The sequence below is a fragment of the Pelodiscus sinensis genome, chromosome 7, assembly GCF_052426305.1.
Source record: "Pelodiscus sinensis isolate ZL-2025 chromosome 7, ASM5242630v1, whole genome shotgun sequence".
In the NCBI taxonomy this organism is placed as follows: domain Eukaryota; kingdom Metazoa; phylum Chordata; order Testudines; family Trionychidae; genus Pelodiscus; species Pelodiscus sinensis.
Genome location: NC_143058.1, coordinates 27946962 through 27970924, shown reverse-complemented (window position 1 = coordinate 27970924; position 23963 = coordinate 27946962). Strand labels below are relative to the sequence as shown.

Sequence of the window (23963 nt, the reverse complement as noted above, 5' to 3'; positions counted from 1 at the left end):
ATTTTGAAATAACAGATGCACTATTCCAGCATCCCTGTAACTCTCATTCCACGAGAGTTAAGGGATGTTTTGAAACAGCTCTTTATTACACAGCGCCAAATTTCAACTATTTCTAAATTATTTCTAAATTAGATCAAAATAAGATGCGCAGTTTGCATAGCTCAAATTGTGATTCTGATTTCGACCTACGGGTGCAGTGTAGATGCACCCTTGCAAGAGATTACTACATCTTAAACAGGTCTGAAAACTGAAATGAATGGCATGGCATTAAGTGTCTGGAGAGGAGCAAGAAGTTACTTGTTCTATGTTACAGCACTCCCTTCTGCAGCCTGCAATCAAGGGAAGTTTTGCCTGAATAGGGACAAATCACTACAGCTTCATGCTTTCCAAAGACTATGGTGCTTCAAGCATTCACATATCCCACCTATAAATAAATACTGATAATCTGTTATTATGTAACACCTATAATCAAGAGGAACCCAAAGCACTGCAAACATTAATGCTAAAAATGAATCCTAGTAATTGCACTGAGGAGGTAAGAATCCCTGTTTTGGAAAAAGGGAATGGAGGCACACAAAGCCTACACTACTTGCTCAAATGAGTGGCAGAGATGGGAGTAAACTTTGGGTTGTTCAAGCCTCGTTCTCATTTAGGCTGGAACACTGACACCATCAACCTGTTTAAAATATTTTTCACAAGTGGTTACTAACATTGTACAAAATTGACTGTGCATTACTAACGAAGAAAATTATTCTATTACAAAACTGATGTAATCCTTCCATGACAGCAGTAATTGGTCCAGCAACTCACACCAGGATTATCAAATAAATACCCAACAATACATTAAAGTATTTTAAATGAGTGTTTAAAATGCAGTAAGCACCTAAATCCTGACCAAACTAATCAAAGTAACAATGAAGTTTCTGAAAAAGAAATTAATCACATTCAAAAGGAGGAATTATCTGGCCAGGCCACTGCAGTTGAAGGGAAAAGGTTTTGATGTACTAGGAGCAAATAGACCCAAAGATAATCCCTGCAGCTACATACCCTTTGTAAATCTCCCATTTGTCAGAGGTCATTTTCCCCTGAGTCAACTCATCTCTAACCTAGAACATTACTTCCTCAAGCAGGTATAGTGATTCTACAGTCTCTCATTGAAGATCCATTAACCAAACTACTAATAACAGGGTTATCTGAAAATCCAAGTATTTGAGTTTTGGAACCACTATAGGAAAAAGAAGTGCATTATATTATTAGAGAGATGTGAAAGACATACAAAAAGGAAAAAACCCAAGGATATATTCCTTACCCTAACTACAGCAGACTAATATATCAGATTCCTATTTTAAAAAATCTCTTGAATTAAATCGTTCTTTGAATCACATACAGAAAATGAAAAATCCTATAGTGAAATGTTGCCTTTTGAAACAAGACTGAGGTTTACCATCCAGCTCATTTTTTTTTTTATCTGGCCCATTACATAACACATCATTCTGCATTTACCTTTATGTGAAACTCCAGGTTTTCATCCATGGAATAGATGTGATCAAAGATGTCATGTGCAATTCTTGGAATTATTCCCATTAGCTGAGAGTCGTGCAGCTTCCCCTAGAGATACAATAGCAAAACTGTAAGTTGGAAAGGGGCTTCTTTGTGCACCTTTACAATGACTGCCTTCCTCAAACAAATCTTTACACAGCAGACACCTTTCAACACCTCCCTGCTCTCCAGGGATTTGCTTTAATAGACAAGAGGTGTCAGAATGACTCAATGTGTTAGCATTCTTCATTTTACAAAGTACCCAGTAGTTTTGTCAGTTCCTGGCATTTTGTGCAGAACACTCCCCTACTGCCACACTGTCATACTCCAATTAAACTCAGAGAAAACACAAACAAAACTCACTCAGAACATACAGAATGATCTTTCTGGTTATGTTCAGATGTATGAAAACATGCAAAAAAGAAAAAGTCCTGAAGCTGCATTCATTAGACTCTATTCTAAATCTTTCACTGGTGCAGGCAGCTAAAAGGGAAACCTGGGAAGGGAGAGTTTTGGTTATATGCAATGATTTCATTTGATATTATTCATGACCATTCTCTGCATTAGTGGGCATAGACAGCTTCCTGTGCCCTGCCAAGAGGCTCTAAATATCAAGCAAAACAGTTTTCCTGAACTGCATAACATTTTTCAGATGCTTTCTTCATACAGATGAGTCGACTTTGAAGTCAATTATGAGGAAAGCTTGAAACAAACTCTATAAACACAGAAGATCTCACACATTGTGCAATCATTTACATTAACACAGTCAAACAGGGGCGGATGAGAGAGTTTTGCGGGGCCCAGGGCGTGGGGCCTAGTGAAGCACGGGGCAGCACAATTTCGCGCATGCGCCATGGCCACAGCCGACAGGAAGGAGCGCATGCACGGGGCCTATTGAAGCGTGGGGCCCAGGTAGCCGCCCCGCTCGCCCTGCAGTCAAATAAGGCATAATAATACAATATAAAGGATTTTTTTCAAGAGACTATGGAATATTATTGAAACATACAAACTCAAGATAGAGTTGACCACATTTATTTGTGTTATTTACATTTCTGTGGGTTTTTGCAAAAATGTTAATATCTATAATAAAAATAGTCAACATCAGAAAAAAATGGGCAATATTGGGTAGATATCTGGGTTGTCATGATTCATGAGTCATCAGTTTAAAAATATAATCAGGCATTTCTATGGGTAAACCCATTTCAACGGGAAAAGCAATAACAACAAGCAAGAAGAGACTCTTCAAACTAGCTATATAGCTTTTATATAGTATGCAAATTTTTGGATCTTATTGTTTTGCCTTATCAATTAGTCCTTATCAATTAGTCTGCTTTTATTACTGTTTTCAGATACAGTCCCTGTAGACACAACTTGCTGCATTCAAAGAAACTGGAGCTGATGGAGTAGCAGTTAGCTAGCTTATAAACATTAAGCCAGTATGATTGAAATTAAACATGAAAACAGAAATGTTCTAAATATAGCACTCTCTCTCTCCTCTCTCTCTCTCTCTAGTGTTTTGTTCAAAGCATCCATAGTTTTCTGTCCTTAAATTACAGATCCCAGGAAAAACAGAATCAATTATACTGCTAAATGCCCCTTCCTATAAAAGCAGAGCACAGCTCTATATTTAGACCATGAATGTTTAATTAATGTTAAAAATGTGCATATATTTGGCATTTATACAACGTTCATGTTAATCACTATATATAGTCTGGCTTGGAAGAATTATATTTTTATTGATAAACATTTTCACTATACAAATACAATGTAAAAACGTATTTCCACTGACAATTAAAATTTACAGACAGGCAATGTAAGAAATGCTGCCTGACAACTTAGCATTTGATTTAATTATATTTACTCTGTATATTCTGGCAATTTGTGATTTAATGGTCATAGTTTAAAATTTTTTGAATCTCAACATCTGTCATTAAACAATTGTCTGACAGCCTCATATTTTCCCACAACTTGGAACATTTAAATCAATAAAAATTAAAAATACTTAAACCCCACATAATTTCACACAATTACATTTAAAAGCAATTAAAATAAAAAATGTTCAAAACAAATGTTTACATTATGGGATGAAAGAGTAAATTCAGCCAAGCCTATATATATAGCATATGGTGACCCATTCAACCCCTGAAAGAATGAGAAGCCTATATTGGTCAGTACAGTGGTTTGTTGTAATCAGTGAGAAAGAAAATGAAGGTAATAAGTTAAAATTAAAAATAAATTGTTTTGGAATCCCTGATTATTGGAGGATGAAGGGAGGAGGGAGGGACAGACAGGAATAGAGGTGATCCCTGCTTTCCTTTGCTACCAAAAGGCTAATGCTCCAAGGCCTATGTTTGTGCCGTAAGGTATGCTATTATTGATTGACACTACAGTATAAAACTTTAATGCCATTAATTCCTGCCCTTGGGATCAGTCTGCAACTAGCTTTGTTGTAGGGATGTGAAGGGCTAGCAAGTTACCCAGTAAGCATCACCCTTAGTTTACCTGGTGCCTGGGAGCAACCCCGCAGCTGGGAGCCTGCTTAGTTGGTTAACTGGCTAAACATCAGGTGACATGATTAATAAGAATTTTACACCCCTACTTTGTTGCACGCCTGCCCTACAGGACTGATTGGAGCGTGCTTTCACTACTGGGAAGAGATTACAACACATCTCACCTTACCCCAAATAAATGCCAAAGTAAAATAAAAATTAAATTGTTCTCTTTTCCTTAATGACCTCTCATGCTCCACTCACTCCTTACATAGCCCAGTCCCAGAAAACAAAGGATCTATATGAAGAAAGATCAATGAAGTGTGCACACAAATTGAACAACTTGTATACACTTTGTAATCCTTGCCTGGGGCCAGAGCATTTTTCCACTGAGGTCAGTGAGAACTTTTTTCAATGGAAGCAAGATCATGCTCACAACGACAACATCATCTTTTTCTCTTGCCAAACAGAAATACTTTTTCAAGAAGCTGAGCAGAGTGGGATTTATTAAAATGTGCACATAGTGATGCACTGGAAGAAGAGGGAATTTTATTCCATTTCACAATAAATCGAGCTGCACTAAAATCAGAGTTCACTGAAGCAAGTACCGCTGTACTTGAATTTTAAAAAGCATTCACGTCAATTTTTGAAGGCAGGAAAAACCAAGATGGCCTTGTCAGGCAGACATTAAAGCTATACAATTCTCATTATTCCAGTCGTGACCTCAAGAATGGCTTGGAGGCAAGTTCTTCTGTTGCTATCCTGACAGTGCTTTGCTCATTAATACCCTTCATTTTAATAAGAACATTAATTACCACATTTTAACATGGGATAGGAGCAGCAGCTAGCAAAGGGGAACAGAGACAGTGCTCGTATTTCAGAATATTGATATAACCACTCCTATGGCAGACTAGCTACTGAAGAGTCTAGAGTGAGTTCAAAGGCCATGTAATCAATATAAGTGTAAACTTATTGAGACTGGTGGTAGGGTTGCCAGATGGTTGAAACAAAAAGACCAAACACTCCCCTCTTTCCCCCCCCCCCCACAAAAAAAAACACTGGGAAAAAATTCTGTTGAAGGGGGGGAAGAAAGGAGGGGGAGACCAAAGTTGTTAAGCAAAGCAAAGCAAAGCAAAAAAAAAAAAAAAAAAAAAAAAATCACACACGCACCTCTCAGGTGTCTGGGATTCTCTGATTTTTTATTTATTTATTTATTTTTTACTGTACAGGAGGTGAAAATACCAGATTATCCAGGTGAATCCTGGACCCCTGGCAACCCTAACTGGTGGACAAAAGAAAAAGTTACCCCCCCACACACCTGTAGTTTGATGAAGAGTCTTATAGTTCAGTGAGGCACTCTCAGACTTTCCCTATGCAAGTTACAAATGCAAGCAAGATAGGTTTACCAGAGCTCTGTTGTACTATTTTGTCCTGTTAAGTGTAACACTGAAACATGAAATGCTTCACATATATATTACAGAAAATCTACCATAAAAGCTTCACCTTGAGGATTTAATATTTCTTCAATTTTAGATCGGCTTATGTTTTGCTTCTTCAAAATACTGTAATAGCATTACAAGAGGATGTTGAGTTAAAAAGAGGGATTAAAGATTAACACAAACTTGATTCCTCTTTAAGTGTGACGGGTGGCTTTATTATTTTAATAAAAAAGGAAGAACATGCCTCTTTTCCAACAGCAGCCAGTTTTCCTTATCAGTCTGTAATTCTGAATAAAAATTGACTGTAAGAGATTTTTCCTCTTAGTATGTGGAAGCACAAGCTCAAACCCTGCAGACATTTTGATTTAATTACATTTTGAGCTGGTGGATTATCTGTGTGGAGTGAGTTGATGATTCCTCTCCCCTGCCACCCCAGCCCTAAGTTTCCATGGGAGGCAAAGGTAAGACTTAGTTACACATGAGCCATCCCTCTGTAAAGGAGCAACTGTAGCAATCAAACACCACCACTACAAGTACCTGGAAACAAAACAAAAAAGTGGTTACTTAGGTCTCTCATATTAATCATGAGCCAAATCTGCTAGATGTTACTCAACAAGTTTGAGGAGGACTTCTTTCCTGGCTGGAGCTGTTTCTTTTACAGAGTCACAAATACTATCAACCTTCTATTTATGGTTTGTAGCTTGAAATGAAAATATGCTGGGGGAGAGGGTGGACCGTTAGCCAGCTTCTTAGAGACTGATTTTGGGAGGTTCTTACTGCAAGACATCTCAGCCCAACATTCAAACTACATCCAATGAAAGTAAGCCCGTAACATATGTTCACGGACATTTAGAGAACTGCATCTAGAGATCAAATCATCTAACTGCCTCTGCTTGTAGGGTGCTTTTCACTTGCTAAGGGTAAGATGCCCTGGAGCTGCAGACTACATTGTACTTCTCAGTGCTGGAAACATGGATACATTCAGGACTTCAGCCTTTGGCCTTGCATTCCTCTCTTCAAGAGCAATGATTCACAAGCTCAGCTTTTTATGCTGCAGCATGCGTGAGTAGAATTCCCAGAAGAGGATTGCAAATGAGAAAAACAAAAAAATTGAAGGATCAATTTTCACAATGCTGCATGCAAAATGAAAAACACAAAACCTTATTATTGCTTTTGTTTTGTGATTAATAAATCCCATTTAAAAAAACCTCTAAAAATATATACACCTAAACCTGGTACTATAAATCTGTTGAAGCTACAGTTGTTTGCACTTGTCATTCACTATTCCTTATTTCAGTTACTTATTGATAAAAACCTTTGAAGAAAATTACGTACTGAAGAAATTTCTACATGAAAAATAAGACTTCTGTCTGTCTTCTTACATGCCACAATTCATTTTTCTAAACATCCATATTGTCTGAAGAAACTGATCATATTTAATTTCCAATTCCTCCCCAATTACAACAAAATATTACTACTTTACCTCCATTGTATGTGTTTTTCCTGAAGATGTCTGTCCATATGCAAAAATTGTTCCATTGTAGCCTTCAAGAACATCTACAGGAAAGAAGAAAATAATCAAAATCCTTGCTGTTGTCTTAAATACTGCATTTTCAGGGAAGTGTTGAGCAAATCGCCATTTACATTCATCAAATTCAACAGGGAAGAAATTTGTGAAAAGAAATAGAAACACACAGGTGCACTGTGTTAATGAAAAATGGAATTTCTTTACAAGATCTGTTATGAAATATGATATGTTAATGAAATGTTAAAGATGTTAATGAAAAATGGAATTTCTTTACAAGATCTGTTATGAAATATGATATGTTAATGAAAAATGGAATTTCTTTACAAGATCCAATTTGGATATTTAGAAAGTCATCTGAACTCCCTAAATTTATCAAGTACTGGAGAGAAAATGGAAAACTTGTTAAGGTTGATATCTATCACTTCCCATATCCATGGTATTGGCAATTTTCAGTGTCATTAATTTTCCAGGGAGTATTGGGTAGAGGGCAACTGGATGATTTGGAGTTTATTTTATTCTGGATGTATTTGCTGGTGAATATTTAATTTTTACGGCAAGGTAAACAATCCTTTATGATGTGTTATTAACAGGAGATTTTTAAATTATGGAATGGATACATATCAAAGTTTCTATAAAAATCTAAAAATAAATAGAAATGGGATAACTCAGTATTTAGAACTTTCTGGTTATCATACAAAAGATACACACTGTATAAAAAAAAACCCCATAAAATGTAAGTTTCTGCAAATATCACTAGAGCGGGAGTGGGGAACCTAAGGCGTGAGGAGACAGATGCTGGCCCTGGCTTGTCCGAATTTGGCCCTCAAGGCTCAGGGCTGCCCCTCAGCATTAGGGAGCCTGTGCTGGTGCTACAGCTCCCGCACCATCCCCCACAGGGCTGAAGCACAAAAAAAATCTACTAGCATGCCCCCCTCCGAGGCTCTGGTATGCAAGGAGAATGTGGGGAGTGTCTCTCTCAGTGAAGATTGCAGGGGAAGGCCTGATTTCTCACTTGTATGCAGCTCTCAACCCAAAAATGGTTCCACACCCCTGCAATAGATTATTAGCGAGCTGTAAGCTGAGAGCAGGAAGCTTTCCTGGGCAATGGCCATCTACTTCTGCAGCTTTTATTACAAATACTAAAAGATTCAAATTTCTAATCCTTACAGCTGCCAGTAAACAAGCAAACCAAATCACAGAATATGAATAGATTATAACCAATGCAATGCTGCTTTCCTGGGTTTCTGCAAGGGACAGGTCCTCTGTGGCTGCTCACTGTTTCCTTGTGCCATTAAGTGAAAAATGAATACCTCCTCAGTTTCTGTTGCTGAAATTTTACTCAGAGGTGGGCACTGGAGCCAGCATAGCCCTCAACTACTCTGGAAAGCACAAGCCTGGGTATGTATGCTGCTCGCTTGCCTGACTTGACGCTCACACAGAAGTGTCTTCATCACTGGGATAGGACTCAAGCACACCTAGCTTGGCTCCGCTGTGTGCAGCTTTTGCAGTGTAGATACACTCTCAGCGTGGCAGTGTGTCCCATTCTGACACACCTCTTGCCACTGAGTGGAGGTATAAAGCACCAGAGACACACCACCTGCCACTGTAGCAGCAGGGGGGGGGAGGGGAGAAGAGCGAGAGAGATTGTGTACGGGGTGAGGGGCTAGCTGTCACCCACCCCTTTTAGCACATAGAAAAGGCTGAATGAAGACTTCAAATTGGTCAACCAACTCTGAGCTGCAGGCTAGCTTGAAAAAAAAAAATCAACCAACCAGAGTCCTTGGCACAATTCAGAGACAAACTCGGTAGTGACCCGGGTACTTTGTCCTTTCTCCTGCCCATACAAGATGAGAAGAAATAAATCCTCACCTTGGTACTGCCCTTTGGCAACAGTCCATCCATCTTACCTAGCAGACTTTGGTCTTTAAGTTTAGTCCTCTATTGCTATCAGACCCACTAACATTTCAAACCTGTTTCAGTGCTGGTTGATGGGCATCAGGATGTGTATGGAGGGGCCCAGTGAGAAGGAAAGAGTAACAGGCTATATTAGGAGGGGGAGAGATGAAGAGGAGAAAAGGGGACAAAAAAGAAAATACAGGAAGACAGTTGAAAATATAAATGAACAGGAAAGCTGAAAATGAAAAAGAGCAGAGACCGAAGACAAAAGAGATAACATGATCCAACACACAATAGGATTGGGAAAGGAGTGAAGTTATATTTTCTAAAATATATTAGAAAGAAAGTTAATTGTTACAATGTTGCAACACACAACAGTATACATTGTTTATAAACAACGTAAGTGAGATTTTCAGGCAGAGGTGGGGAAAAATATACACACATGTTCGTAAGACTCTGCTATTTTTAAGAACTCAGACTAATATTACTGGGTGAATTTTCCAAGCCCTGAAATCAAACAATTAGATAATGATACAGAGTATCTATGCACCCAACTGATAAAATACATTTGCACTCAGATCTTCTTACTATATTTATGGGGAAAAAAGGAGATATCACAAATAAAATGTAGCTTTCCCTTTCCTAGGCAAAGAACGCCTGTAATAAATTCACAAATGGAAAAAAGGGTATTAAAAGAAGTTGACTCAGATATAATCAATCTAGTCCATTAATTCACTTCAGTCCCTTCTATTTACCAAGGGACCTCTAAACAGGTCAGAGTTTCTCTTTATTTCAAAACATTCATTCAGAATTCTTTTTTTTTTTTTTTTTTGGAAGAAGTATCTTATTGATTTGCAGTTAAATCAAGTGTGAGCGTGGACAGACAGAAATGCCTATGGCAGTATTAGCCTGAATATTAGAAAGACAACAGATTCCCAGAGGTCTGGTTGGAGCTATCCTTCAATTATTTATAGCCCTATTTCTAACCACCATTATCCCTACACAAACACCAAACAAGTTGACTTGTAATTTCATGACCACAATTTTCACACTATTGTTCTAAAGCTTGAGGCTCATCGGACAAGGTATTTGGAAGACATGATGGTTAAAAGGACAGAGGCAGGCACCTCATTTACCTTTTTATTTTTGAGGCTAATAAAAAAGATTTTAATGGATTGCCCTAGAAACACTAATGTTGAGTTTCTATCTGTTGAGCCAGCTGCCAGACAATGCCTGGGAGGGTGGCTGTAGGTGGCTGGACAGAGAGGAATGCCTAAAGCATTGAGAATCTGGGAGAGAGCATGGCAGTAGTGAAAGCAGAAGAGACTTGAGAACCAGAGCCAACTTAGGAATGGATGACCACGCGGGGTGCCACAGTTACGTGTGAGAAGGGTGCATCATGGTGAAGAGGTAGGAGCACAGCTGGTGGGTAAAGCTTCCCCTGGAGATGTTAGCTCCCTGCCCCACCTCTGCCCAGAGCCCCATCGACTCCCCCATTTGCCATCCCCCCAGTAAAACAAGTTTGTTTAAATTTTCAGCATTTAAAATAAAACAGCATAGCATTCCCTTAAAGCAGTGGTTCTCAAACTTTTTGGCCCACAGCCCACTCTGCTTAACACAAATCCTTCTGTGGACCACCAGCTCACCACCCCATTGGAAAATGGACGCAGGGTGGGGTGGAGGAGTCTGGCTGGGAGGATGCATGCAGGAATGAGCTAGGGGTGGGAGTTTGGCCAGGATTCTGGCCAATGGGAGCACTGGGAAAAGCCTCCGAGTGAGCAGGTTCCTGCGCTGCCATTTCCCCAGCTGGGGGAGGGCAGCGTGGCAGTGCACAGAGCTGCTGCCTCTACTCTGTGAGCTGGATCCGGCCTGTGAGACTCACACAGTAGGAAATTCACACAGTAGAAAACCAACTTTGCAAGAAGGGGCATGCGGGGTTGGAGCACCTGTGCAGGTTCCCCACTGTGGAGCCAGGGGCAGGTGGCGGGGGGGTGAGCCCTGAGCCTGCGACCCACCTGCAAAATGGTCACGGACCACTAGTGGACAGTGCACCACAATAGGAACAACTGCCTTAAAGGAATAATGGACTTAATACTTGTACTGTCCAGGAGAGGGCTGAGCAGTAGAAGACATACATTTCTGGGGAACCTGGGAGTATACTGGGATCACTCTGCAGCATAACCACAGCTGGTAAGAACCAAGCCATGACTGGCTCAGCACACAAACATACTGGGTAGCGAATACATGATGCTGGACGATATTTGTGAGCAGTCAAGCTTGGAAACTACAGCAGCACGGCAGTATAAGGGGCACCCCAGATTACAAGGCCGGGGTGACACAGCTACTCGTTAGTCTGGATTACGTCCCAGTATGTCGAAGTGGCACATTGCACACTTACTATACAACCTTCACAGGCTCCAGAATCAAGTAATACAAGGGGTTGGTCTTCACCACTAAGGGACTGAAAGTTGTAGATTCAGGTTCTCTCGCACCACCTTTGGATGGATGTGTGCGTACTCACAGGTGCACATACACACTTAGTCCTTATTGCTTTATTTTCTCTCCCTTTTGCCAATCTGTTTTCTGGTCAACTCGTTTATAATCTTCATGACATGGACTATCTTTCTCTTCATTTAGAAGAGATAGAGCCTAGAACATTTAGGCTCTGCTGTAATATACAAAGAGGATTCCACAGTGGAAAACCTAAAATGTCTTCTTCCTTTGAGAGAGAGATGTTTGCTCTAGCCTTTAGTTATATTGCCCTCACTGGCTGCATCTCCTGCAAAGGAGCATGGAGTGAGAGAGGGTCTGTACACATTTATGGACATGAGTGCCCCTCTACTGAGTCAGTCTTAATTCCTGATCCACCCTTTCTCTACAAACACAGTAAGTGTTATGCTTTTCTTCAAACTCACTAAAATCTACACTAATCCTTAATCCAGGATATTCCTCTGTACTCTTATGCCTTCCCTCTCCAGCCCTCTATCAACACAGTGAACTCAGTCACCAAGCTATGACTGTGGGGTAAATATAAGTAAATGCTGTTCAAGGATGCTCATGTCATATGTGGCCAGATATCTGGCCTATTCCATTCATTTTCCCCCTTTATTATTCCTGTCCTCTTATACTTTTACCTTTTCACAGAGCTGGTTTCTTTTTTAAGCAGTGCTAAAGAATAGCCTTAACTCTGTGTTAAGTGCTAAGAAGAACACTTTAGCTTCAAAGTAGGGCCACTCACGTCCTTAAATCAGTTTGTAGACAATGTAATATAATTAGAGTTTTCTTGCGCCTATGTTTTTAAACTTCAGTGCCCCTATTTTCTGTGGAGAATTAAATGCTTTCCTCTCAGAATTCATGAGCAGAACAAGCCTTTTTTAAATATGCATCTAGAGAGAACGTGTGTGTGACTGACTGCTCATTCCGGTATTTATATCTAGTACAAAACCCCAAGACTTTCACACATCAAACATAATCAAACAATGTACAGTTTTAAAAACACAATGTTGAATCAATTATCCTATAGGTAGGCAGTATAATTCTCTTCTGCCTACAATTAGATCATTAAATATTTTTAAAAGGACATGAATAACTGAAATAGTCAATAAGCTATTCAACGCTAACTAACAAGAAAGCAATTACCACAAAGAAATCATTAAAAACAACTCATTGTCTCTTCTTCCAAGGCTGCACACGGACACACAGTAAAAATTGCAAAAAACTAAAAAGCAAAGCCAACTGAATAGCTACTTTGGCCATTATATATTGACCATGTACTTAAACACCATGGTTACTAGACAGTTTTGTTAAATTCATTTCAGTCAGCAGTATTCTTCCTATAGGACAGTGCATGAAAAACAAAGGCCGCAGACAATCATCTCTCTGTACAGGAAAAAAATGAAGCCTTTTTTCCAATGATAAAAAACCAGGTCATAGTGGGAAGCAACAGGAGGGGGAAAAAATAGAGCATAAGAAAGAATGACTAAACAATTCACCACTACATGTTACAATGGCTTTTACAAAAGTTACCAAGCAGGAAAGATTCACTAATTTCTCTAAAACCTAGATTACTACGCAAGATAGATTGTTCCTGTACAAAAGTGTATGGTTTTATATATAGGGATATGGAAATAATTTGGCTTAGCTACTCCTGTTCATTAAAAAGAATAGTTTTTCTGCGCTTTTGCTAAAAGTCCTAATTTAAAAAAATCGAATGCCATTGTGATTATAATAAGCATCAATTTAGAAACCAGTGGTCAGCCATTAAGCCAGCTGGTCTTCTCTACAATTATATTAATCACAATGAAACCACTGGTGCTGAGAGAGTATTATTTGAGTAAGGATGCAAAGTAACTATCCAAAAGCTACTTAAATGAAAACAATGATTCAGGCATCATGGATGCCAACAAGATAACATTAGCAAATAATGTCAATGGACCACATTAAATCAGTGTTATTGTAAAACTTTTAGAAGATGAGCCCCGATTCAGGAATATGAAACCAATCATTTCCTTACTTCCCCCAATCCAACTTCTATTTTGTTGCTGAAGGCAGGTCCTTCCTAATTTGGACAATCACTACAGTTTGGTCCCCTCCTTGGAGAATAGTGAGTGTAGATCTTCCTAATAGAATACGTTTTTAAAAAAAATCTTGAGTCATGACAAAAAGTTAACGTTGACATTTAAAACAAGAACATGAGCATCAAAATTAAACCCCACTGAAAAGAAAAAGGCAGTTCATACCTCAGAGCGCTGGTTTAGGCTCTCTGGGAACTCAGGTAAATGGATCTCCATCTGTTACACTCACTTCATGTTTTCAAGATTTCCTTTACAGCCCTAACAGCTGAAGACACAGTTTTCATGTGGGGGTGGAGGGTGAGATTCTGGAGAATAATTGAGGTCTGTGCATACTTCCCCAGCCAGCCCTCCACTCTCCCAAGGTAGCATGCCTCTCGCTGTGTAACGCTGCATTAAATCAGCATTTTAAAAACTCTAAAATAGCATTAAGAAGCTGCCGACAAGTTTGTCAAGTGATTTTCCACATTAAAAAAATGCCATCAGCCTGGGCATCTTATTTGCCATTATGGATCAGATCTGGGCTGAGCCTGAGAGACACTGAATAACTACAAAGCCCTGCCACTTCAGGATCAGATCCTTATGGGGTAGGGAGAGAAGGTCAAATAAGTTCAGGGTTTTCCAGTTAAATCACAGATGTGAAATAAGTCCTAGTATTTTTTTTCCACAGATGTAGGGGTGCAATCTAAAGTAGGTTTACACTGCTTTTTGGCACATGCCTCCCAACCCAATGCAGGCAGACACATGCAAGCTCTGCTTGAGCTATCATGCTAAAAACAGCTATGTGGACACTGTAGTACAGGGGCTGGCATGCATTAGCCAACCAAGATCAGACTCGAGGGTCAGGCAAACTCATACGTTGGTGGCTAGCCTATGCTACTGCTCCTGCCTCAAAGTCCACATTGCTATTTTTAAGCACACTACATTGAGCAGAACTGAACTCATCTCTGTCTACCTGGGCTGGGAGACATGCTCCCAGCTGCAGAGCACGCATACTTTTTGGTGTGTTTAGCTCCCTCTTTGGGTACTATCTGTACATAAAGGAGCAGCAGGTCCAAGCCCTTAATGTTTTTTGTCTAAGAGGAGAACAAATGAGGCCACAAATTGAACTAGTAAAACACCTAAGCAGCAGCTAATCTCTATTCTTTTAGCAAAAAGGAAGTTTCACGTCTTTCTTGAAACGACTCTACCATCTTCAGATGGATAGATGGCAAAGCTCTGTCCTGTAGTTTTCTCCACATTTAGGAAAATTTGGAAAGTAGGGGAAGGAGATTAAAGCTGTTGTTTTGTAGGGGAAGGAGATTAAAGCAGTTTCTGCTAACGTGAGTATTAAAACAGTTTCCTTGCTCATGGTGCAGCAGATAAAAATATGTCAAAACAATCATGTAAAGTGATTTTCTAGATGAAGTGCTTTCCTGACCTAGATATTGTAAAATGGTTTCTGACAGTATTTTAAAATTAATCCACACTCACTAAGCAAATTGTGTTTAAACCATGTTAGCAGAAGCTTCTTTTAAAACTCATTTCAAAGCTGGTTCCTACTAGGACTGAACTCCAGTTTAAATGGGACAACACACTTTGATACTTGAATCCAGGCTTTACAGTTAAACCAATAAACACAACTCACTTTTACATTTGCTGTAAGATACAACAATTGCGATGTGACTTACCTTTAACAATTTGCTTAGCGCAGGCATTATAAACTTGTTCCTGGGTTGTGTTTGGTGGTAACACTCTATCAAAGACATAAGGCTTTGCCTGCTGAAATAATAAAACACGGTTTTAGAAAGTTATAAAACCCTGTAACAAAAGCAGTAAGAAGACAGAACCCATTTAGTACCCACCATGTTTAAATTAGGGAAAGTGTCCAGTCCAATGCAAAAGAAATAATGATTATTTTGGGGAACAAAACAAAGACTGAATGGCACATCTAATGACTGAAATTTTGTTCTGAGTCATTAACAAATATGTTTTCCTTAAATTTCCTCTGTATTTGGCTTATTAAATTAGATAAAGTTAAAGAAAGTGTCAGTAAACAATAGACTAAAATGTAATCCTAATGTACTACTGTAATCCTGAGCACTTCCCCCTCTCTCCCAGGATTTGAGAGAAGATCCATATTTCCCACCCAAATCTCTGATTGAAAAGGAATCTGTATCAATGTTCATCACAACTTTCTACCTTTTTAACTGTACGGGTAATGATTACTGAAGACTGACCAAATCAATTCAAATTATCAGTTTTCAAAGACCCACATTTCTGCCCATCCATCCCCAAACCAATCTTGACGGTTAGCACATTTTGATTTGGCCAGAACAGCTGGACTTCTGCTAAGTTAAAGCATAGCAGTAACCACAGAAAATAAACTAAGGCCTAACCAGTTAGTAGACTATATGCCTAGCTATTGTGGATTGGTTTTTTACTCCAAGAATTATGAGGTTTTCAACCTCAACATTAGGAATGCTTCTGTGTACTAGAAACCAATATGAAAGTAAAGCATGTATTTATATGTAACAAAACAAAAACATTCAGCTTTGGAGATTTTATCAGGTTGCAGAGGATGATCCTGTCATAGAAATTAAGTTAGCCCTGGCTTCTAAATACCATAACAAATGGCGCACTAAAAATACCTGAATAAATAAGGGGAAATTATGTGCATGCATTAACAAAGTTGAATCCGCTTATCTTCCTTCTGTCAGCAACATGTATTGGTGACAAAGAAATACATGCTAACTATCCTGAAATAAACCTTTGACATAGAATGACAGAACGCGAGAACTGGAAGGGACCTCGAGAGGTCATCGAGTCCAGTCCCCTGCCCTCATGGCAGGACTCAGTACCATCTAGACTCTAGACCATCCCAGATAGCTGTCTGTCTAACTTGCTCTTAAATATATCCAGAGATAGAGATTCCACAACCTCCCTAGCCAATTTATTCCACTGTTTAATTACCCTGACAGTTAGGAAGTTTTTCCTAATGTCCAACCTCAACTTCCCTTGCTGCAGTTTAACACCATTGCTTTATGTCCTATCCTCAGAGACCAAGGAGAACAATTTTCCTCCCTCTTTCTTGTGACACCCTTTTAGATCCCTGAAAACCACTATCATGTCCCCTCAGCCTTCTCCTTTCCAAACTAAAGGAGCTCAATTCTTTCAGTCTTCCTTCATAGGTCCTGTTCTCTAGACCTTTCATCATTCTTGTTGCTCTTCTCTGGACCTTCTCCAATTACTCCACATCTTTCTTGAAATATGGTGCCCAGAACTGAACACAATACTCCAATTGAGGCCTAATCAGCGCAGAGTAGAGTGAAAGAATGACTTCTCGTGCCTTGCTCACAACACTCATGACGCATCCAAGCATCATGTTTGCTTTTTTTTACAACAGCGTCACACTGTTGACTCATATTTAGCTTGTGGCCCACTATGACCCCAAGTGCACGGCAGGGAGACAGGAGCAAAGCCGCAGAGGGACCTCTGTGCCTCCGCGGCTTTTCTCGGGTCTCCCTGGTCTGCTGGTCAGACCAGGCTTTTGTTGCGGGACGCCTGGGGTAGAGCAGCTGGGGTGCTGCTGGGTAGGTCCTGCGGGGACCTACCCAGCAGCACCCCAGCTGTCCCAGGAGTCCAGATTCAGCCGCTGTTGAAACTGATCAGTGGCTGATTCCAGGAAGCCGGGGGCAGAGCAACTCTGCCTAGGGCTTCCTGTAGTCAGCCGCTGATCAGTTTCAGCAGCGGTTGAATCTGGAGCCAGTTCCGACATACATACAAATTCAACTTAAGAACAAACCTATAGTCCCTATCTTGTACGTAACCCGGGGACTGCCTGTACTCCTTCCTAGACAGTCAATTCCCATTCTGTATGTGACATGGAAGACAAAAAAAAAAAAATCTACCTTTTAATAAAACTAGCTTCCTCACAGATCAATAAAAACATGCAAATGATAGGCTATCATGTAATGTAAGATTTCTTCAGTGACCACCACAGAGAACAGAAGCCAATTCTTCTCTATTTTGCTATCAAATAATGTAATATTTCCAATCCAAGACTGGTGTTCTGACACTGCACTTAAATCCCTGTAATGAGTAAAGTTACTGATGGATGGCTAAATCTGACAATGGTCTCATGATTTGTCTATCGTCCAGTCATATCTGCCACTTGTAATTGGCTGTTCAAATAACTGTGCTTGATTCACCATTGTAGCTTTTAAGGATATAAAACAATGGCTGTAATTGTTAAACATCTTAGCGGTTACATGGTTACACATACTGGGAGGTCTGCATTATAAAACATATGCTGCTGGCTCTGTTCTCAGGGAGCAGGTTGCACTGTAGAATCTGCAGTATAAGCTTTATACTGTGGAGCAGCAAACAGCTCCCCAGGAGCAGGGCCAGCAGCTGGAGCCAGTGTGCACAGGAACCAGGTTATATGCACTGGCTTGTGGTTGTCAATCTACACTAAAGTTTATACAGCAGAGCCCACAGCACGGGCAACAGCAAGCTCCCCGTGAGCAGGGCTGGCAGCCGGGAACTAGCTCATGCTGGTGAAGAGTTTAACCATAACAGAAACAGATAATCTGATGCTTATCCATTATCTATTTAAACAGTTACACTGTTACATCCCTAGCTGCTCTGATTTATTTTTAGCTAGCCATGCACCTGATGACTTTGTCATTCTGAATGTTCTCAAACTGCAGTAAAATACATAAAGCAGAATACTAGAAAAATCTCAGCCTTAAGATATAAAACTGTAGATAAGAATATACATTGCCATTTTTTTAAAAGCTGGAGGTACATAAAACTATGTACTGTCCTGTTATAATAAAGCATGCATGGTATATTCTCAAAGCACAGAACTTTAGAGGCATATGGGAAATGAATGTAGTTGCCTGTCCATCTCACACTCATACACCTTTTTTTATCTCCTAAAGGTTTATCTACATAGAGAAGTTATTCCTGAATAAAGAAGGTGTGAATTTCAAAAAAATGCAGGTTTGACCTCCCTTGTCCGGTACCCTTGGGACCTGAGCCATCTTGGACCACTGAGTTTGCCAGACCAAGGGAAGTCAATGATCCCCTGCTGGCTGCTCCACTGCTGGCTCCTCTCATCCTCCTACCCATCCGCTGTGCCGGGAGCTCCACAGGGTTCCCCCTGCCAGACACCGTGTTGACGCCAAGAGGTTCCCAAGGGTTCCCCAGCCAGTGCTGTCCAGCTGCCGCCAGCCCCGTTCAGCTACTGCTTGCCCTGATACCTCCAGAGGCTCTTCAGGGTTTCCCTGCCCTAGGCTGCCCAGCCACTGCTGGCCCCACTGCTACTGAGGGTTTCCTGGGGTTCCGTTGCCACTGGGAATTCGATTTCAAAATGGCGGCCGGACACAATTATGCTAATTAAATCCCGTGCTTCATTAGCAATTTCTGTACACTACATTTGCATCCCTATCTCGAGATAGTGAGCAAGTGTACACATACCCATAGATATTTGCCCCAGGTTAGGGTTAAGGCCCAGTAGCCGAGCAATACAGGAAACCTTGAACTATGCTGTTATACCACGTGCATAGAGAACACCAGTCTCCAAGGCAAATGAATCTAGCTGTATCATGAATGTTCAACAACAAAAAGTACCAGAGGTCTTCAAGAGCTCAGTTAGACAATCAGAATTTTGCTGTACACAGCTGGAAGGGAAATATTTTACCATAAGCACTCTCTGCAAGTTGCAAGCATTACATTGTTTTATTGTTCAAATGAAAGCGTTAAAGAGCATGCACAAGCTGCTCAAAAATGCCATGTAGGTTAAACTACCTCATACAATTCCCTTGAAAAATGCCAATTCATTTATTTTACATCATTGCTAGCAGTCTCACCACATTAATTTTCAAACCAGATGATCTCTTGCACTTCAGAAAGCAGAGCTTCAAACCTTATAGACTCATAGCAAGAATAAGTATGGAAAATCAGGCTGCTTAATTCATCACAGCTGTCTATAACCCAGACATTAACTTTTGACCTTATGAGGCATCCCTGAAATCACACACTAAAATTAGAGATGGACCCAAGGCGCAAGTTTGAACAAGCATTCAAATTCCTAGAGTGGGGAGCAGTTTAGATCCAGGGCTTCGGTATAATAAATAGGGCTCCGCCAAATTCACAACCATAAAAAACACATCATAGGCCATTAAATCTGGTCTTCCCTCTTCTCCTTTGCCTGAAATCTGGTCTTTTGTGTATTTTTACCCTATACTATAAAGATTTCACTGGGGGAGACCCTCAAACTGTGGGTCCTGACCCAAAAAGGGGGCTTGGGATATTGTTACCCTCACTTCTGTGCTGCTTCCTACAGATCTGGCTTTTGACCCCTCTGCATTCAAAACAGGCATCTGCCTTTAGAAGGAAAAGAGACAGAGAAAGAAAACCCCTGCTCTCAGTTCAAGTGCTCTGACCTGACTCAGTCTGCACCAGCCAAAACTGCAATTGCAGGAAGAAGACCCATTCAGCTTCAGAGTAGGACAGGCCTAGTGCAGACAGAATCTTCAGGGAACCCAGATACTAAAACAGCATGTGCACACTGTAATTTTGCTATTTTTGAGACTGAACCTAGGAGAAAGTACCGTGAAGAATGCCATGCACAGAGAGCTCTCTCCCCACAGATGTACAAATCTAGCAACTGTGGGCAACAGCAGCACTTCAGCTAATTAGGTGTTAAGAGTAAGAAAGGGAGAGGGATGGTTTGTCCCAGACACATAGAAAGACAGGATGCAAGGGATGTGGTTTAGTCAACTTTTCTAGGTTATTGGACCCCTTTCAGAAGCCTGATTTGTTTTATATACCCTCAAGTTTCACCTCATTGAACCACTTACTTACAAAAATCAAACAAAAACACAAAAAAGTGTCACAGAACACCATTACTGACAAATTGCTTACCTTCCCATTTTATTGAATAATTACAAAATCAAATGGACTATAAGTATTGTACTTACATATCAGTGTACAGTAGAGAAAGCAGTATAATCAAGTCTGTATGGAATGAAGACCTGCACTGCACACCTGACACAAGGAGGCACCAGCACTTAGCTTGGCTGCCTCCCCCAGAAACCCAACAGGGCTCTCTCTCAGTTAATAGTTTCTGCTGTCACAACCGCCAAAACTATATCCTCTCCCCCGCTGGGGAGGGGGACCCCACTGTGCATAGATAACTCAGGGACCAACTATGACATTTTTGTGAAGAATTACAAAAGTTCCCCATTTCCCAGGATTCATACATCTTCTAGCCTCATCAAACCTGGCAGCTTCCTACAACTCCTTCTACTAAAATATATTGCACCAGCCTACAGTCACCCGTAGGAAAAGATCTTGCAACTGCCCTAATCTTCTGTGCCATGATTAGTAAATCAGCCCCCTTGCAGATTCTGGAATATTATTGTACACCTGGGTGAAAACTCATTTCAGATGGCTACTTCCTGTGGCCTATAGGGCTAACCTGCTTGCTTGTAGATATATTTCCTTATAGATTTCTTATTGCTTTCTGGTTTTGATTGTGTGTATTATAATAGGTTTAAATTAAAGCAGTTTGGCTGTAACATAAGGGACCTATAAGTCACATCCTGTATGCTGACCTAAGGCAAAGTTAGCATATCTATGTCTAGGACCTTTCACCCAGCCAGGTAGCACAGTTGGTTTACATGTGTCTGGGAACTTCCACATAGATAGCAAAGTCCATGTGCATATATTTAGAGCCTTTCACAAGATAGAGCAACTGTCAATGGCACAAGGATTTCCAAATACATCCTCAATCTTAACAGGTAGACTACAACTTGGAGAAATAGGAAATAACCAGTTAAGATGAGACCGAATGACCAGTTAAGACAGAAATAACAAATAGAATACAGAACCATATAACAATTGTAACCAATTGACATACCGTATGTGATAATACGCTGAGATCAATGTGAGAGAGAGACATGTCACCATTAGTAAGGTGAGAAAAGACAAAGAAGAAGAAAAGGAATCATTTCCTACTGGGGGAGGGATGGCTGCATCCTTCCAGCCGGCTTTTTAAAATGGCAAAAAATATCCAGGATTTTTTGCCCTGCAAAGAAGATCGGGGAGGGGGCAGCAGCACGTGCCTGTCAAATGGAATGTTCGGAGCCGCACATCCAACTGTTCACAGCCGCTCTCTGTACCTGGAGAGAAAAGCACGTGGTGGCAGCAGCTCTGGTGAGACCCAGGACGTTACCCTCCATCCTGCTAGATTTATGTCCCTGGTTCTGCAGGAGGGGTGGGTGCATTGGGTTAGAGCAGGAGGGCTGTGCGAGTAGTCTGGTTCTGGGGGAGGGCAGGGGCACTGGGTTAGAGCAAGGAACTGGGCGTTAGAATATCTGGCTTTTTTCCTTTCCTGTCGGTGGAGAGTGGGTCTGTTGGTTAGATTTGGGGGTTCCAGACTCAGCCCTGTGAGGACTGTGGGAGCTGGTGCTTGGTGGGGCAAACAGGGCAAAGGAAGGGATTCTGGGAAGCAAGATCCCTGGGTTCATTTTCTAGCCATGCCACTTCTCCCCTTGGTGCCTTTAACTTCATGCCCCAGGATGAGCCCCAGCCAGCAGCCTCCCTGGCCCCCCACTCTCTCGTCCTGGCCCCGCAGCAGCCCCGGCTGCTGGCTGGTTGGCAGTGCCACTGGAGCCCATGCTGCTGCACTTCTTCGGACGGGGCAGCAGGGAAGCGAGAGCCCCATGAGAATCAGCAGGGGCAGCAGCAGCCCCGGCAGCACCAAGGCATCAGCCTGATCCCCGAGCCTGGCACTCATGGGGACGAGTTTGCCGGCTCCCAAGCCTGGCCTCCTGTGAAGGGGAGCAGACACCGCCACAGTGGCACGGCAAGCACCAGGTTTCCTCTTCTTTTGAAAGTTCAAATATGGTCACCCTAACATATTATAAAAGTGATATTCCAGCCTAGGGGCATTAGGAGAAGGAGATTTAGTCCTTGGGAGGTGCCAGAATGATGACCACTGGTGATAATGGGAAAGGTGATGAAGACGACAATGGATAACTTTTCAGGTTGTTCTAGAAGGAATGGTGTGAGTACAGGCAGTCCCCGGGTTACGTACAAGATAGGGACTGTAGGTTTGTTCTTAAGTTGAATTTGTATGTAAGTCGGAACTGGTACATATTGTAGGGGAAACTCTAGCCAAACATTTCTCCAGAGCTCAGTTCTATTCTCCCACACCTCACTTCCCTCAGTCCTTTATTCTCAAACTGAGGTGTCTGCTGAGAAAAGCTGCTCCGTGTCTCCCTGGTCTGCTGTGGGGGGCGCTAGCTTCGCATCTCCCTGGTCTGCTGGGGGGAAGCAGCTAGTGCGGGGTTGCCTCACCCCGTTTGTAAGTAGGGATCCGATGTAAGTCGGATCCATGTAACCCGGGGACTGCCTGTATACAGAAATGCAGACACACATTCCCTGTCTATCTTGTTAAGCTGTAGTGTTTGTCTGTGCTAAATGTATTTGTAAATATACAAGATTTCCTATAGTATTGAGTGTTGCAACTGTACACATGACTCAGTTCCTGACTCGAGAACTGGGTCTAATCCTGGGACAAGAACCTGTCAGCCTTCAAAGTAGTAATTGGAAATTCATAAGTAATCTATTTAACACACAATCTAAAGAGCAGGCAATGTTCCTGTCTCCTAAGGTCTTGTGAAAGAGGAGCATCAGCTGATCCCAAAGCACAGCACTCTTTTGAGGCCAACTCAGATTCATCTTGCCACTGAGGCTCAACTGTGAAGCTCCAGAGGACCCAATGCACAATACTCTCTGTCCACAGTCCCAACACCTGGCCTCACAATCCATTTCCTTGCTGGAAATGCCCCTGGAGTCACATCAACTCAGATCTCCTCCTTTTCATGTGCTAGTATATCTAAGTTCCACTTCAGTGCATCTGACAAAGTGGAAATTTCTTTGTCCATGAAAGCTTATGACCAAATAAATCTGTTAGTCTTTAAGGTGCCATGGGCTTCCTCGTTGTTATTCACTTTGCCACTCACCTCACCATTTCTTATTGTTTTGACACACTCAGAATTAGTTTCAAATCTCATCCCCCAGCTGCACAGTAGGGATGTAAAATCCCTACCTAACCCCACCCACCTTGCGAGTGACCAGACAGCCACCACAGGATAAGGGTTACTCCCAAGAACCCCTTAAAAAAAGTACCCCCAATGCACCCACACCTCCCCCAGAACCAGGCACCTCCCAGCCTCCCCACTCTAACCCACTGCCCCTCCCGACCCCCAGAGCCAGGCACTGGACATACAATAACCCTACCTCTGAAGTGCCTGCTCCTACCGCCCAGCCCAGCCTATGTGGCTTGACTGCAAGGAGCAAGTGGTCCACCAACGCTGGGCTCGCTGCGAGGGGCTGTGAGCTCCCACTCTAGCGCGGTGTCCCTATTGTATCACCTGGGGGCAACTGCCCCCACCCCCTCTCGCTATGTCACTGATGCGGGGTGGGGGGTCATTTGGAGTAAAAT

General features: G+C 41.5%; 1 protein-coding gene across 2 annotated transcripts in view; it reads right to left on the bottom strand.

The window, feature by feature from the left end:
* KIF5C (kinesin family member 5C) overlaps positions 1-23963 on the bottom strand; it is a 135437-nt gene that overhangs the window by 76092 nt on the left and 35382 nt on the right. The window contains exons 2-4 of one of the 2 annotated variants that reach the window (XM_075933349.2): positions 15133-15220; positions 6951-7024; positions 1504-1608 (exon numbers count right to left, since the gene is read on the bottom strand). In XM_075933349.2, coding sequence (XP_075789464.1) covers positions 1504-1608; positions 6951-7024; positions 15133-15220 — 267 coding nt within the window. Of the gene's footprint in view, positions 1-1503; positions 1609-6950; positions 7025-15132; positions 15224-23963 lie in introns of both variants that reach the window. The other variant, XM_075933348.2, reaches the window with a different exon arrangement.